The 14634-nt window shown below is 33.7% G+C and overlaps 1 protein-coding gene across 3 annotated transcripts in view; it reads left to right on the forward strand.

Moving 5' to 3' along the window:
- The window catches only part of LOC106468288 (carnosine N-methyltransferase-like), a 44789-nt gene that overhangs the window by 3603 nt on the left and 26552 nt on the right, over positions 1 to 14634 (forward strand). For 2 of the 3 annotated variants that reach the window (XM_022396630.1, XM_022396629.1), the window contains exons 2-5: positions 1216 to 1414; positions 3475 to 3641; positions 5081 to 5221; positions 8041 to 8219. In XM_022396630.1, the coding sequence (XP_022252338.1) occupies positions 1216 to 1414; positions 3475 to 3641; positions 5081 to 5221; positions 8041 to 8219 (686 nt within the window). The remainder of the gene's footprint in view (positions 1 to 1215; positions 1415 to 3474; positions 3642 to 5080; positions 5222 to 8040; positions 8220 to 14634) is intronic. The other variant, XM_013928708.2, reaches the window with a different exon arrangement.

Below are 14634 nucleotides of genomic sequence, written 5' to 3' on the forward strand. Positions count from 1 at the left end.
GTCACAAGAACGTCGAATCTGAAATCAACTTGAAAAAAACACGGGGGTGCTTAACTTTTTTTCCAAGTGTATAGTTAAACGAAAGAAGTGGGCAAGTGATATGATGACCAAGCCTCTGGACTTTTGGAAGGCTGTATTGTTCTCAGACGATCAAGATTCGCTCAATTTTCGGACAGTGGAAGGATATGTGTCTGGAGAATGCCTCACCAAGAGTTTTGGCTCAACAGATTGTAGCCAACTGTGAAGCATGGTGGTTTCAGAGTGATGGTTTGGGGAGCTGTTTGAGTTGGTGGGAGATCGAGCTTAGTGGAGTGCGTTGGCAACCTAAATTTTGTGAAATACGTCGAAATATTTGAGGAAGGACTCTTGCCACTTTATTCCTCGGATTTCGTGGACAAGAACACAATGTTGTTCCAGGAAGATGGAGCACCATGTCACATTGCTAGAAACACCCAAAAGTGGCAGGAAGAAAATGGTATCCAGAAGTTGCCCTGGCTGAGCCAATCTCCTGACATGTAGCCCATCGAAAATCTCTAGGCCACACTCGACCGGCAAGTCAAGAAACAACCAAAAAAAGCAACTTCGAAGAGCGATATACTCCGAGTTTTGAAGCAAGAGTGGACAAAAATCTCACAATCTAAAATTGATGAGATGATTCTCACGATGCCCCAAAGGATCAACAAACTCCACGAAGTGAAAGGAAGATCTACTAGGTATTAATTAAATTATAAATATATCAATTCATGTGAATATTACTGAAAAATTTCATTTTTTCTGAAAAGGTGGTGTCTATTTACTTGTGACCATGCTGTGTACATGAGTTGCAATAATTCATGATATGTTTGATTACTCATAATGTGTAAATAATATAGTTTGATCTGCTCTTTATATCTTTGAAATATAAGCACTTCTTCAATTTTCTTGCAAATAAAATCTGTAAGTATTTTAAAGTTAGGCTGTATTATATGTTTTTTTGTGTTTCAGTAATTAAGCGATAATGATGAATCAGTGTATTAATTTTACATATTACTTATCTCTGTTCTACTGTATAAGATTAACATTGTTGGGTGTACTGTGGATGTAGTGTAACTTATTTGCAGATTTAATAATTGTTTCCAGTCTGTATTTACAGTCCACTTTGGTATACTTAGTTACAGTTTTTTAGTTAATACAGTGATATTAATAACTAGCATCCTTTTTCTGTTTTTTTTTTAGAATTAACTCATTGCAGAGGCTTTATAAAACCTCAGTGTACTTTGAAACTCTCCCAGTGGCTCATCAGTATGTTCTGAAGAGCTATAAGCAACATTTAGATAAAATAAGAAAATGCATTGACCAGAATAATGAAGTAATCAAGCTTATTATAAATGATGTGGCCCACATGTTTGAGAATACAGACCATACAGCTGATGTGGTAAGTTTTCAAAACTTAATTATAATTGCATGGTATTTGAAATAACAATATTCATAATTTTTAGAAGTTTATTAAATCGTCTATTACAGGAAAAATTAGCCAATTTAACATTTTTGTTATGTATTCAATAATTGATGAGCCCCTTTCATACCTGAAAACTAGTTATCCAAATGTATGTGCATTTCATTCAATGCTTATGAAAGTTAAATAGCAAGAAGTACCACAAATCAACATTAAGATGCATTATAAGTATGCCAAAAATGGGATTTGATAAACTTCTAAAACCATACAACATTTCATTTAGTGGTGTTATCTGCCTTTAGTGATTTAATAGATATCATTTTTAGCCATTACATGGTTCCAATTATGGTAGCTAAGACAAGAATGCTTGTAGTTGGAAAACTAGATAGCCTCAAATATTCTTTTGCAGTAAAATGTTAAAATAAGTATGTGAACAAAATTAAACTACTTTACAGCATATTAAAAATTTCACATAGTTGCAGGAAATTTTGAAAAGGAATTTGATTTATCTGTTTGTGTAAAGCAACTTTTCAGGAAAAAAACCTCAAGCAAAACGTGTCACACACAAACAGAACTAAGGAACAACATGAATATGGGTAAGATGTACCTTAGAAAGAGAGGTATCTGTAGAAGTAACACACACAAACTATAGGATTTAACCACTATTTGCAAGGCTTAGATGTGAGAAAAAAAATTCTAAGCATTAAGTGTAGATATAGACCAGTGGTTTCCAAACTGTGCATTGTAGTAAGTTTCCAGGAGTGTTGTGAAAGTTTCATCAAATGAAAAATAATTAAGAATGTAAAAAAAAAAATTCTACAGAAAAGTTATTACATGTTGTGCAGGGGTGTCACACAAATCAAGGGAAGTGGGTTAGGGTGTCGTCAGTGAAAAAAGTTTGGGAATCACTGATATAGACTCTCAACCCCATAGATTAATAACATCCCATATCTAAGGCTACCATTCACAATCTGCAATTAGTTGTTGGAAGTTAGTTGCTATTAATGAAATAATACTGGTTATTTTAGCTGATTTACCACTGGTGGTGAAAAGTAAGTTTATTTCTCCTGAATTTGTCATTCCAGTCTCCATAATTGTCACTTACCTTTTTGAAAAGTACGATAAAACCTAAGATGTCTAGGTTAAAAATTATTACTTTTATAAAAATTAAATTAATGTTGTTGTTGTTGTTGGTTGTTTTTTTTTTAATAGGAATTTGGAAGAAAAATTCAATTGTTTCTACTTTTTACAGTAGTAGTAATTTATGACCAAGACATATGTTTTGTTATGCTTTTTATACATTAATTGAAGATTGTGTTGATTTTCCCACAACTGGCTACAGGTGGTGAATGGTAGTCTTAGATTTGGAGCATTGTGGTCTTGAGCACCCATATCTGCACATAATTATATTTATTTATCATATTAGGATTGTAAATAGAAGATAAAGCTGATAAACAGTGTATTCTTATCATTGTATAGTCATACTTCAGCAAGTACATCTTTTATTTTGTCCAGAGTGTATCTTTAAACTGTCATCCAAGGTATTACAACAGTTATGTTTGTACACGCACATACGTATGTATCATGATAATATCAAGAAATCTTGAATTGTTCACTCATTGACTACTTAATGCATAGTCTTGTGAAACCGTACATGTTTCCATTTCATGAAGGGTATCCTTATAAAATGCTTTGATTGGTGTGAGTTTTCTGAATATTTCAATTTTCATTTCACGTTTGACACACAGTCAGTTTTTGCATACATTAGCAATTGTGTTTCTTTTTTTAAGTCATAGTGTTTAACTTTTGCAGTTGTCACCACAAAAAATATAATATATGCAAAGTGGCACAGTCATCAGATTATAATGTGATGTTGTGTTACTTTGAAACAGCATCAGTAACTTTTGGATACTGTATATATACTTGCTTTAAGGGTTACTCTAATTTAAGGGTTACACTTGTGTATTGTCAGCATGTTTGATTTTAAACAAACGTGACAAGGCTTACTTACTACTGCTGTTCTTGTATTTCTCTGGAAGCAGAAGACTTCATGTGATGCTAATGTGAAGTTTTCTGACATGGATAAAGTACAAAGTCTGCTGAGACAATTTGTCAGAGAATGGAGCATAGAAGGAGAACAGGAGAGAAAAGCATGTTTTAAGCCTATATTAGATGAATTGACATACATATTTCCAGAAGATCAGTGGTAAGTTCATAATTATATGGAATTTACTAGCTTTTTTATAATACAGTAATCTTGAAAAATAAGATTACCATTGTGGTTTCAATACAACCTACAAATATATTTTTTTTTTCAATCCACATGTAGAAAACTGCCTTCTTTCGTAGTATTATGTACTTGCTTGGAAAAAGAACCAAGTTTCTAAACTTCAGGCATTATATGTGGATTTTATCATTGTACAAGCTTGTTGTGAAACCAGAAATTGCTTATGAAGAATCTGTCATTTAAATCTGGTTATTAAGTAGAGGTCAGTATTTAGTTAGACCTTTGATTTTTCTCATTTACCTTAATAATATTGATAGGGTATAATTAATAAAGTTTGTTGATGGCATCAAACTCTTGGATATTTCTAGCTGTTCTGAGGATGCTGAGGTATTACAGAATGATTTGGATCACATGTACTTGACAAATGACCTTTAATTTTAGTAAGTGCAAGGTAAATCATTTGAGTTATTATTATATGGATCACACGTTTAATATAGATGGGGAATCCACTCAGTAGTGTGACTGCAAAAAAAGGTCTTGGAGTGGTGTTAGTTACTCAAGGTATCAAGGCTATGCTTTGTAGCTAGTAGTCAAACTAAACTCATATAATTTTAGGGTGGGTTTATTAACATATTGAGTACAAGACAAAAGTTTTGCCTCACTTAGAATACTGTATACAGTTTTAGTCATCTTACATGAAAAAATATATTTACTTATTGAAAAGAGTTCAGAAGAGGGATACCAGGATGATCCAGGAGATAAAGGGCAAGGTTAAGATCTCATAATTTCTTTTCTGCTACACTCTGAAAATAATAAGATAAGAAAATATAAGTTTAAGATTTGGAAAAGATAGTCTAGACTTCATTAAGGCAGTTTTTCTTTTTAACAAGGTAATTAATTCATGGAATGAGTTGTCATCAGTAGTAGTGGAGACCAGCATTTTAATGGTATTTAAAAAAGGGAATTGATGATTTCCAGGAAAATATAGGGTGGGTGTAAATTTTTACTTTTTTTTCAAGGATGCTGTCTTCAAATAATTCACTTCCACTTATCTTTCGCTTTTTATTAGTCAATATATACATACACACAAATGTACATAGATGTGTGTGTGTGAAATGATTTAACATCTCTAAGTTCAAGAACATTTTAAAACCATTTTTAACAACTTGAACAACATTAAGTACTCTATTTTAGTTGTTTCAACCAAAAATATAAGGTATCATAAATTCTAACTGTAAAGGGAAGGGACACTTTTGTAATTTTCTTGATAGCATCAGTGACCCTGAAAACAAAATTAGCAAGAATTCTTAATGTAGTAGTGTCCATCCATTTAATGTAACACACGGACAACAAGGGGGACTATGTGGTCCTTCAAAACTGTCCTTGTATTAGAGAGAAATATAGTTTATTTGTTTCAGTAATCCTCAAGAAATTCAAGTTCTTGTGCCAGGAGCTGGACTTGGTCGTTTAGCATACGAAATAGCACGTCATGGGTACACTTGTCAAGGAAATGAGTTCAGCCTATTTATGCTTTTTGCATCAAATTACATTCTGAACAAGTAAGAGAACATAAATCTGTACTTATGAATTACTGTTTTTGAAGCTACATTTTAGACAAACATTTATTGAATATTTGTTTGCTGTGCAGCATACATGTACTCCTTCATGTTTACATAAATAGTGTTCACAAGTTTAGAGAGAAGTGTACTGTAAAATAAAACTAGGATGGATGATTCTTTGCTTGTGATTTGATACTTTTCTTCACTCAAGTAATAGTATTAGCCTATGTTTTTACTTAATTAATATTTTTCAAGCTGTATTAATTTTGTGTAATTTTATTCTGTTTGTAAATTTTCACATTTCATTGCTACTTTTAGAACTTTATAATGTTTAGCTTCATTCTTGAGCTTTTTTCCATTTAGAAGTTTTTAATTAGGGAATCAGAGACACCAGCATGAAATATTATTTATTGATGTAAATATAACTTGCACTATTGTGTAATGCTGAAGAGCAGATGAAAGCTTCATTACAAGTTAAAACTTTCCTTTTCTGTTTGTCTATTTGTCTTAATAGAATATTGAAAATTTATAGAAAAGGTAGCAAATATAAGCTTTGAATTTCATCTTAGGATCCAGTTTTGTGTATCCTACAATATCCCACAAAGTTGCAGTTTTTAATGTTGTACCTGAATTTGAAATTAACAATATTGAAAGTTTTAGCAAGTTTTTTGATGAAGTTTAATATTAGCATTTTAAAATATTCAGTAGGTTGATATAATAACCATGACATTGCCTACCAACATTATATTTTTTGTTAGTATTTTCAAGACTATCTTTTTAACTTAAAAAACTCTTATGCAAAAATACACGCTGAACGAAGTAAGGGCTTCAAGTCTTCCTGGATTTTTTGAAAAACTTCTGGTTTGACCCAATCTTCTCCTGGTTCTTGTAAAATTAGAAAAAACTACCACATTTTCAAAGTTACCCACTTTTTTTTTTATAAAAGTTTAGCTCAAAAATATATGCATTTGCAGCTTGCATAAATATATGTAAGATAAATAGAATAATTGAAAAATTAATATTCTGAAAAATATTGACATTTCCTTGCATTCCCATTAAAAAGTGAGAAATATAGTAACTTTAAAATTACCCTTAATGTACTGAAAAGAGCAAAATAGACAACAATTCACAAACACAAGCTTACACGAGAAAAGAAGTTAACAAGGTCTTTAACAATTTTGCTAATTGGAACAGGGTGTATACAGTCAGGAAATTTTTTGAACTATTTTTTTTTCTACCAGTAATCACTAACAGAAATGTATTGGCTAACTACTACATCTAGTATATAAGCTCAGTAATTCATTTAAAGTAGCTAATGAGGTGATTTCTGAGCATAACTTCCTGTGTGTGTGTGTGTGTTATATAGTGTGAATGGTTGGGGAAAACTTAGAAAAAGTCAGAGAATTTATTTTTTAAAGTTCTGTATACACCCTGAGTAAAACATTTTGTACTGTAAAAGGATACTACTTTTCATTATGTTTCTTCAAAATTATATGTTCATGATTCTGCAAGATCTTCCTGAATTTAATCCTTGAAACATGGTACTCCTAAAAGGTAGTATGGGAAATAGTGATTAGTCTAATTTGATAATTTACACAATAACATTAAAATTAACAGTTTATCTAGAAAATGCAAGAACATGTTATAAAAGTTAAATACGTGATTTGTCTTGGCTACAGTAATTTGTTAATGGCATTTATGATATATTTATTCTCTCGTCATGTTTTCACAATGCAAAACAATGAAGTTAATTTTAAATTTACCTATTTAATGAACTTTTGCAAATGAGACCAGAAACATAAAGCAAAATATCTGTTATAACTTGCATATTTAGAAATACTATAGTAGTATATTATTTCATTACAGTTACTCAAACTGATTTGTTACACAAATTGTGTTTTGAAACAGTGACAGAATTAGTTTTAGTACTGTTAAATATATGAAAGTATAACTAGGCTAACAACAATATAAATATGAAAATGTAACACACAAGAAACTAATTAAACTACATTATGTCCCCAGGTGTGTACCTTCACTGTTAATGTAAATTTAGAACTTTGACTAAGTATTAAGCAGGGGAATGTTGCATTAATTAAGATATTTCTTAATCTCCTTACTTTTTTAATTTAGTTTGAGTATTAAAAAGCACAACCAAAATAGGTAAAAACATTTACGTAGAATCAGTTAGAAGTTTATCTTGTGTTATAAAGCTGCAGTAAAATGTATTTTTGTATATACAAGTTAATGCAGTAGCATACATACCATTTGTAGCAACCACAGTTCTGCTACTGGGATCTGGTAGTAAGATCTTATCACATGGCCTGCACACATATACATGTATATGTGATTTTGTGAGTACTGTATGTACATATTTCTTAAATCGGAGCTATACTTTTAAATTACCTGATTGGTGAAAAGTTAAAAATCAGTAAAAAATAGCTCTAACATATTAGTTTTTGCTATAGGACCTGTGACATGCTATGTACATTACTGGTTAAACCATAACAATTTTTAACTGTATTTAGCTGTAAACTGGAATATGTAGAATAGAATGTTGGTGAAGTAGTAAAAGTTAAAGGAGGTTATTAGAAATTTCAAATATTTTAATATTTTCAATGAGGTTTGTATGTCATATTTAATCACGTTGAATTAGAATCCTTCATATCAGCAATGGAGAATACTATGAAGCCAATTAAATTTACTCTCACACTCAAAACATGCATAGAGCTCAATTGAAATAAACCAAGTTTGTTTTTTTTGTGACAGGTAGACTATGGGGAATAGTACTCTATAAATTTACTTTCTGGATTTTTTGCCAGGTGCAAAGGTATAAACTTGCATTGTATTCATCCATGGATCCACCAGTCTTGTAACCACTTTTCTTCCAATGATCAAACCCGACCAGCTTATTTTCCTGATGTAAATCCTTCAGATATTCCATCACAAGTGGACTTTTCTATGGCAGCAGGAGATTTTCTACAGGTGTATACCGAACCTGGTCAGTTATGTAATCAAACTTCTGCATGTAATAAGTTTTTTTTTCAGAGCACAGTTGAAGTGAGATTTGTACATACCTGACAAGAAACACAAAATGAGTTTTTATAGGTTATTGCACTTCAAGTATTAATAGTCTTTATACTAATATGTGGAAGAGCTAATGATACACTCACTTGCCACATCTTTTTGCGTGCTGCATCTTATTTTATTCCTTTTTTGGATATATATTGACCTTGGAGGCAGATGATTTCGGTTAGTAGTGGTTAGACTTGCTCTATATGCACAATCTACTTCATTTCTTCTCCAGAGCAATATATTTCCTCTGGGGAAATTGCCCATTGCATCTTGGTAGCAAGCTAAACTTTGTTTCCTACTTTATGTATTTCCATTGTTTCTTTTACCCTTCATTTTCCTATTCTTATCTCATATTTATTTTTATAGTGAGGGTTCTTTTTTCACCATCAGTTCAAGGTAATTGGGCAGCTTTGGGAGCTTTCTATGGCTTACAGGAGTTCCTGGATTTGTTTCACATTTTTTGGTGTGCTAAATATCATACTTTCTTCTTATGTTCTCTTTCAAGTGGAAATATCTTGATCTTTCAGCCTCTGTCTCTGCTCCCCTTTGAGCCTTTATAATTTTCCATTTTTGAATGTTTCTTTCAAGATGCTTTTCCTGGTACTTTGAGTTACCATTGTTCTTATGTGTCAGTTATTGATGTGACTTACAAATTATTTATGCCAAAGGCTGTTTAACATTTAAAATTTGCTCTTTTTTTTCTTCTTATAAGCACTTTAACTAACTCTTATGATAAGATGTTCAGTCCCATGTTTGTTAGTTTTTTTGACTTTGCTTTTTCTGACCCTGAGAGATTACTGTGCCACATTTATATTTATTGTTTTCATTATAATCTGGTTCACAATTAAAGGCGTTATGTTCATTCTTGCTTGTTTAATATAAAAAGACAGTTCAAATCTTGCTGAATCCAACAGAATTATTACACTTACTAATTAGATAGGATTATTCTTTATAAGGTTTATGAAGACATCCAATGACTTAAAATAATTATTTAATTATGTTTGACTCATGGATTTATAACTCAAATCAGGTTAGAAGCTACTATTTGAAAACAAATTGTGTGTGTATGTATTAGGGGTGAGGGGGTATGTAGACTTGTCTGAGTGCATCCACGACATTCTATTTACAGTATGTGAATGCTCTTTATCTATTGCAACGGTTAACATTTGGATTTGAGGTTTTGATTTTGTTCAAGTCTTAATCTTTCTTTGTATAACTTCTTTTTTTCCTTTCAGATTTTTGCTAACATTTCTGCTGGCTCCAATGAACTCTTCACATTTAACCTAAAAGTCACAGTGTTTTGAATTGTATTGAATTTTAGTTAATATTTTGATCATTTGCTTGTCATTATGCTTTCTTGGAGTTTTTATTTTAGACATTCTACTTCAAAATTTCATTCACTTTGAGAGATCTTTCTTATTTTAGCTGTTAAAGCCACCTAACATGGATAGGATCTCCTTCCTTGATACACATTCCATCAACAGTTAGTGAGTATTTCATGGTGGTATGGTTATTTTTGACTGATTTTTAAAGTCATTTCTCAAGACTGCTGTCAGTGTGTTTGGTTGTATCTATTTCCAGATTCTCTTTTTTTAAATACATAATGCCAGTTGTTTGTCTCTGCTGACTTCTGGAGCAAGGGTTGGGTATCATTATGATTATTGCAGAAATAAAAAAGAAGCCATTGATAATTATTGGTTTTGTAATATTGGAATATTTCATCATAGTGTAATCCTTTAAAGACAGCATAAATACTACAGGGTGGCCCATCAAATGTACCCATTCTTTAAGTTATGCAACTTCTGTATATTAATTCCAAATGTTTCAGTTTTATTTCGGATAATACTGGAGCATGCCTAAAAATATACCCAAAACCATTGATGAATTAAAGATCATAAATGCTTTCCATTGAATCAGAGTTGAAAATTGTGTAACTGCATGTCACGCACTCTGTTATAGATGTCATGATTTTTTTGAATGCTGGTGTACAGGGCCTTCTTAAGAATATTTGATGCCCCCGGGCAAAGCAATATACTGCCCTCCCCAACACATTAAACTGGAAAATTTGCAGCATTTCATTGCAGAAAATTGCTTTATAATTGGTTGAAAGTCTATGTTTTTGAGGATGTCGCTTTCAATGCACATGAGGGAAAGCAGATTCAACCACTGCTGTCCCATTGTGCTGCGAAGATGATTCTTTGTAAGTTTCAACCTGGCAAATGAATGCTCCCCGGTATAGTTGGTCACCATCATGCACATAAATATTCTGAATGCGATTTCAACATTGGGAAACACAGATTTCAACTTATCTGAAATGAGTTTGCTGTACATGTCTGGAAGAGTCTTGCATTCTTCATCGTGGACAATGTAGTGCTGGAATTGCTTGCATTCATTGAGTAATTCATTGTAATCAAGATCTTCATGATAAGCACTAGCCAATTTTTCACACCTTTGACTAAGCTCATTACAGTCAATTGTTTTTAACTAACTGAAGAAGGAAAACAGATTTCCAATACTTTTGTAGGCTTCTGCACGTTTAGTCAGGTGAGAGTTCAGAGAGTCCAGAATAGAAAGGTATGTTTCCACCTTGAATTTTTCTCTTTCATGGAGAAGTATCTGTTCCGCTGACCCATCATATCTGGTAAGATGCACACTTAGCTTTCTTGCATGTTTTTCTCCATTGCTATATTTCGAACTGGACACCTGCTTTTAGCCTTCGCTTCATACTCACTGAATTTGTCTCTCATTTCCTGAAGATAGGCTTTCAGAGACTTGAGGAGATCAATGGCAACAAGTATGTCCACATCTTTTGACTGCAAAGAAGGAGATGATCTGTGGACCACACTCTGCTGCTTTTACTCCCACCAAGTTCAGACTGTGTCCAGCACAAGGAATATAGATAGCAAATTCATTTAGTTCATGGTTCCATGCTTGCAATCCAGTGTAGCATCCTGACATATTTGAGGCATTGTCATAAGACTGACCATGGCAGTTTGATGATGGAATGTTGTTCTCTTGCAGGAACTCTATAACTGTGTCTGCTAAATTCTTTGCTCCGTGAGAAAAGATGGGGATGAATTTGAGGAAACGTTCCACCGGCTCACTTCCACGAATGCACCGATTTCACATTAACGCCTTTGCTATTTAATAATATGAACCTTAATTTTTATTTTTCAAATTGAATTGCGGGGTCCTCGGGCAACTGCCCAGTGTGCCCATGCGATAAGACAGGCCTGCTGGTGGAGCCCAGTTGGAGCATCTCAAATGATGCAGCAGTGTGGGTACAGTTAATTTATGGTATGAAATATTAATAAAGATGTTTTGCTGGCTTATAGGTTCATTTACTATAGTCATATGAGCATTCAAGATGTGGGTAAATTTTTGGGTCACCCTGACATGTAATACAAGTAAATTTGTTTCACCAGTTTTTTTTTTTTTGACAATCCACTGATATAAGATTTTTTGCTAAGATTTCAATTAAAAAAATTATTTCAATCATACATTTTAGTGCAGATCATTCTTCACTCAAATGAAGGCATTTATTACAAAATACAGACTTTGTTTTATCATTACTACAGTTTTTTTCTTCTCCTGATACCATTTTCCCTTGAACTATATATATTTTTATGAAAAATAGCCTAATATGAAATACTCACAAAATGTATTTATGCTATCTGGAAAAAGGTACACTTTTCTTAGACTTGAATTTTAATTCATATAAGTAATTATTTGGTGAAAATAATATGAAGCCCAGTCCAAGTAATGATAATAAATTAACTTATTTCTTTCTTAACATTTCTACAAACTGTCTTAAATTGTACACTTTTGTAATTTGCAGGCCTAAGTACTTTTCAAATAACATTAGAATTGAAATACCATGACCAACACAAACAAATAAACTTGTATAATTTCTTGCCTAATCAATTAAGTAACTGAATATATGAAATAACTTGCACTGATACGAAAACTTCACTGGACTAAAAATGACTGACTGACTTTATTCATTCATTAATAACTGCTTGTTGAACTCCAAACACTAAATGTTGTATTAATAATATAGTCTTGTTTCTAGTTAGTGCACAAAGTTATTAGTTTTTTTTTGTGATGCCTAGAACATTCTAGGCCTAATAACTTTTTGATCTTAATGTCATATGACCTCTAAGTAATATTCAAATTAAAACATTGAGAATATAACTCAGAATGTTGTTAAATCTTTAGTCACACCACTGTAGCTAATGGCTGTATAATTAGTGCTTACATTGCCATAGGACCAAACCAATTGAATATTCAAAACAACCACAATCCCATGTCAAATTTTCGCACCTTGGTCTTACCCTCCTATGGTACTCATCTACTACCCACCTCCTTTTCAAGGTGATACACACAGATTCTGGCCTCTCCCTAATTACCTCCATGTTGGCACATTTGTCTTCATGGCTTTATCCTTAAACAGTGTTTTCTCTGTTGTTGGGATGTCCCAGGTTTGTTTTCTGCCTGTTTATCTTCAGGACTTGTATATGGTCCTATTATGACAGCGATAAATTTTTGGTAATATTCCTGAGACTTTGGAATCCCATGTGGAGTCGGTGCTACAACAAACTAACCTTTCTTCTTTGGTGGATTGTTTGTCTCATTCAGAGTCTAGACATGCCCCTATTACTGTTTCCCATCCAGCTACCTACCTGTTCCTACCTCCAGAGGTTCTTCATCTCATTGTGTTATTCGACGTATGTGGACATGTTGCCAACAGTACTGGTGGGTTTTGGTCCAGTGGGGGCTTGCTTGACCGATTTTGTTCCCCTTTGGCGACTTTTCACCACAGATCTATGGGTTATTCCACTATTTTCTGAGGGACTTGTCATCTACTTTCTTTCCACTCCTCCATTGCCTCAGGTACCCATTTCCTTCCCATTGCCTTGGGATCCTACCACCAGTCAACATCTGTCTGAGGTGATACAAGATCTGCTCTCCCAGCAGGCCATTGAACCTGTCAATCATTCTTCTCCAGTTTTTTATTCCAGTCTGTTTGTGGAACCTAAGAAAACTGGGAACTGGCAGCCTGTGAACGATTTGTCCCATCTCACTCAATGTTTGTTTCTTCCTTGATTTACCATGGAGTATTTTTTTCATATCCAGGTGTTCTTTTTCTTTGGGTTTATGGATGACCAAGGTAGATGTCACAAATTCTTACCTGCATGTCCTGATATCTCTTCAGTCAAGGTTATCTCAGGTTTATTCATCACATGGTAGTTTATTAATTTTCCACCCTATCTTTCGGGCTTGCTTTGGCTTATATGTCTTTTGTCGGGTAGTCAAGGCTTTTGCCTGATATTTGCATGCTCGGGGTTGCTCTACATCATTACATGGATGATTGGCTTATGTTAGCTCATTCTGAACAGGAGTCCACCGATCACATTCATTTGCTCCTGGAGGCAGCTCGTGTGGGTTGGTTAATCAAATTGGAGAAGTTATTCTTTATAGCTACCCAATATCTTGTTCATTTGGGTGTTTTTTCTATACTTATCTTGGTCCGGCCCAACCTTCTCTTCATTGATATCATTCGATTGAACTTTCAGTTTTCCATGTCCTTACTGCTCCCTCTCTTACAGACCACGAGATTCTATTGTTTTGAGGATGTGGTCTTCCATGGAAGTCCTTATTCTCTTGGGTTGAGTGCATATGAGGTCTTTTCAGTGGGCTCTGCATAACCAATGGAAGCTTGCATGGGTTCAGATAGAGGCTCCTATTTCCCTTATAGGTAATCTGCATTGGTGGTTGGACAAGGCTCATACATGGCTGGTGTTCTGCTTTCTCCCTTCTCATTTTGAGTTTCATATTTTCACAGATGCTTCCCTTCAGGGCTGAGAGCATGGATCGATCAGCAGGAAGCTTCAGATCAGTGGTCTCCAGCCAAAAGATCTTACCATATCAACATCCTGGAGCTTCTGGCTGTACGTCATGCTTTGGATAATTTTCTTCACCTTGCCAGGAATCATCTGGTCTACAGTGATGGTTTATATCAATCACCAAGATGACATTCATTCTTGTTCTCTTTGTGGTCAAACCTTGGAACTCTTTTTTTTCTGCCCACACACTTGATATTCATATCTTTGAGTGTCATGTTCTGGGTGCATTCAATCTTGCTGCGGGTCGTCTTTCCTGTACCAACAAAGTTTATCTGAAGAAGTGGTCTCATGATCCTCTTGTTTTCCAGTGGCTATACCTTCAGTGGGGTACTCCTCACCTGGATGCATTTGCCACACCCCTCAATATTAAGTTACCCCTGTTTTGGTCTCTCATTCCTCATCCACTTGCTATGGATGTCGATGCATTCAGTCAAG

The sequence above is a fragment of the Limulus polyphemus genome, unplaced genomic scaffold (genome assembly GCF_000517525.1).
Source record: "Limulus polyphemus unplaced genomic scaffold, Limulus_polyphemus-2.1.2 Scaffold2949, whole genome shotgun sequence".
NCBI lineage: Eukaryota > Metazoa > Arthropoda > Merostomata > Xiphosura > Limulidae > Limulus > Limulus polyphemus.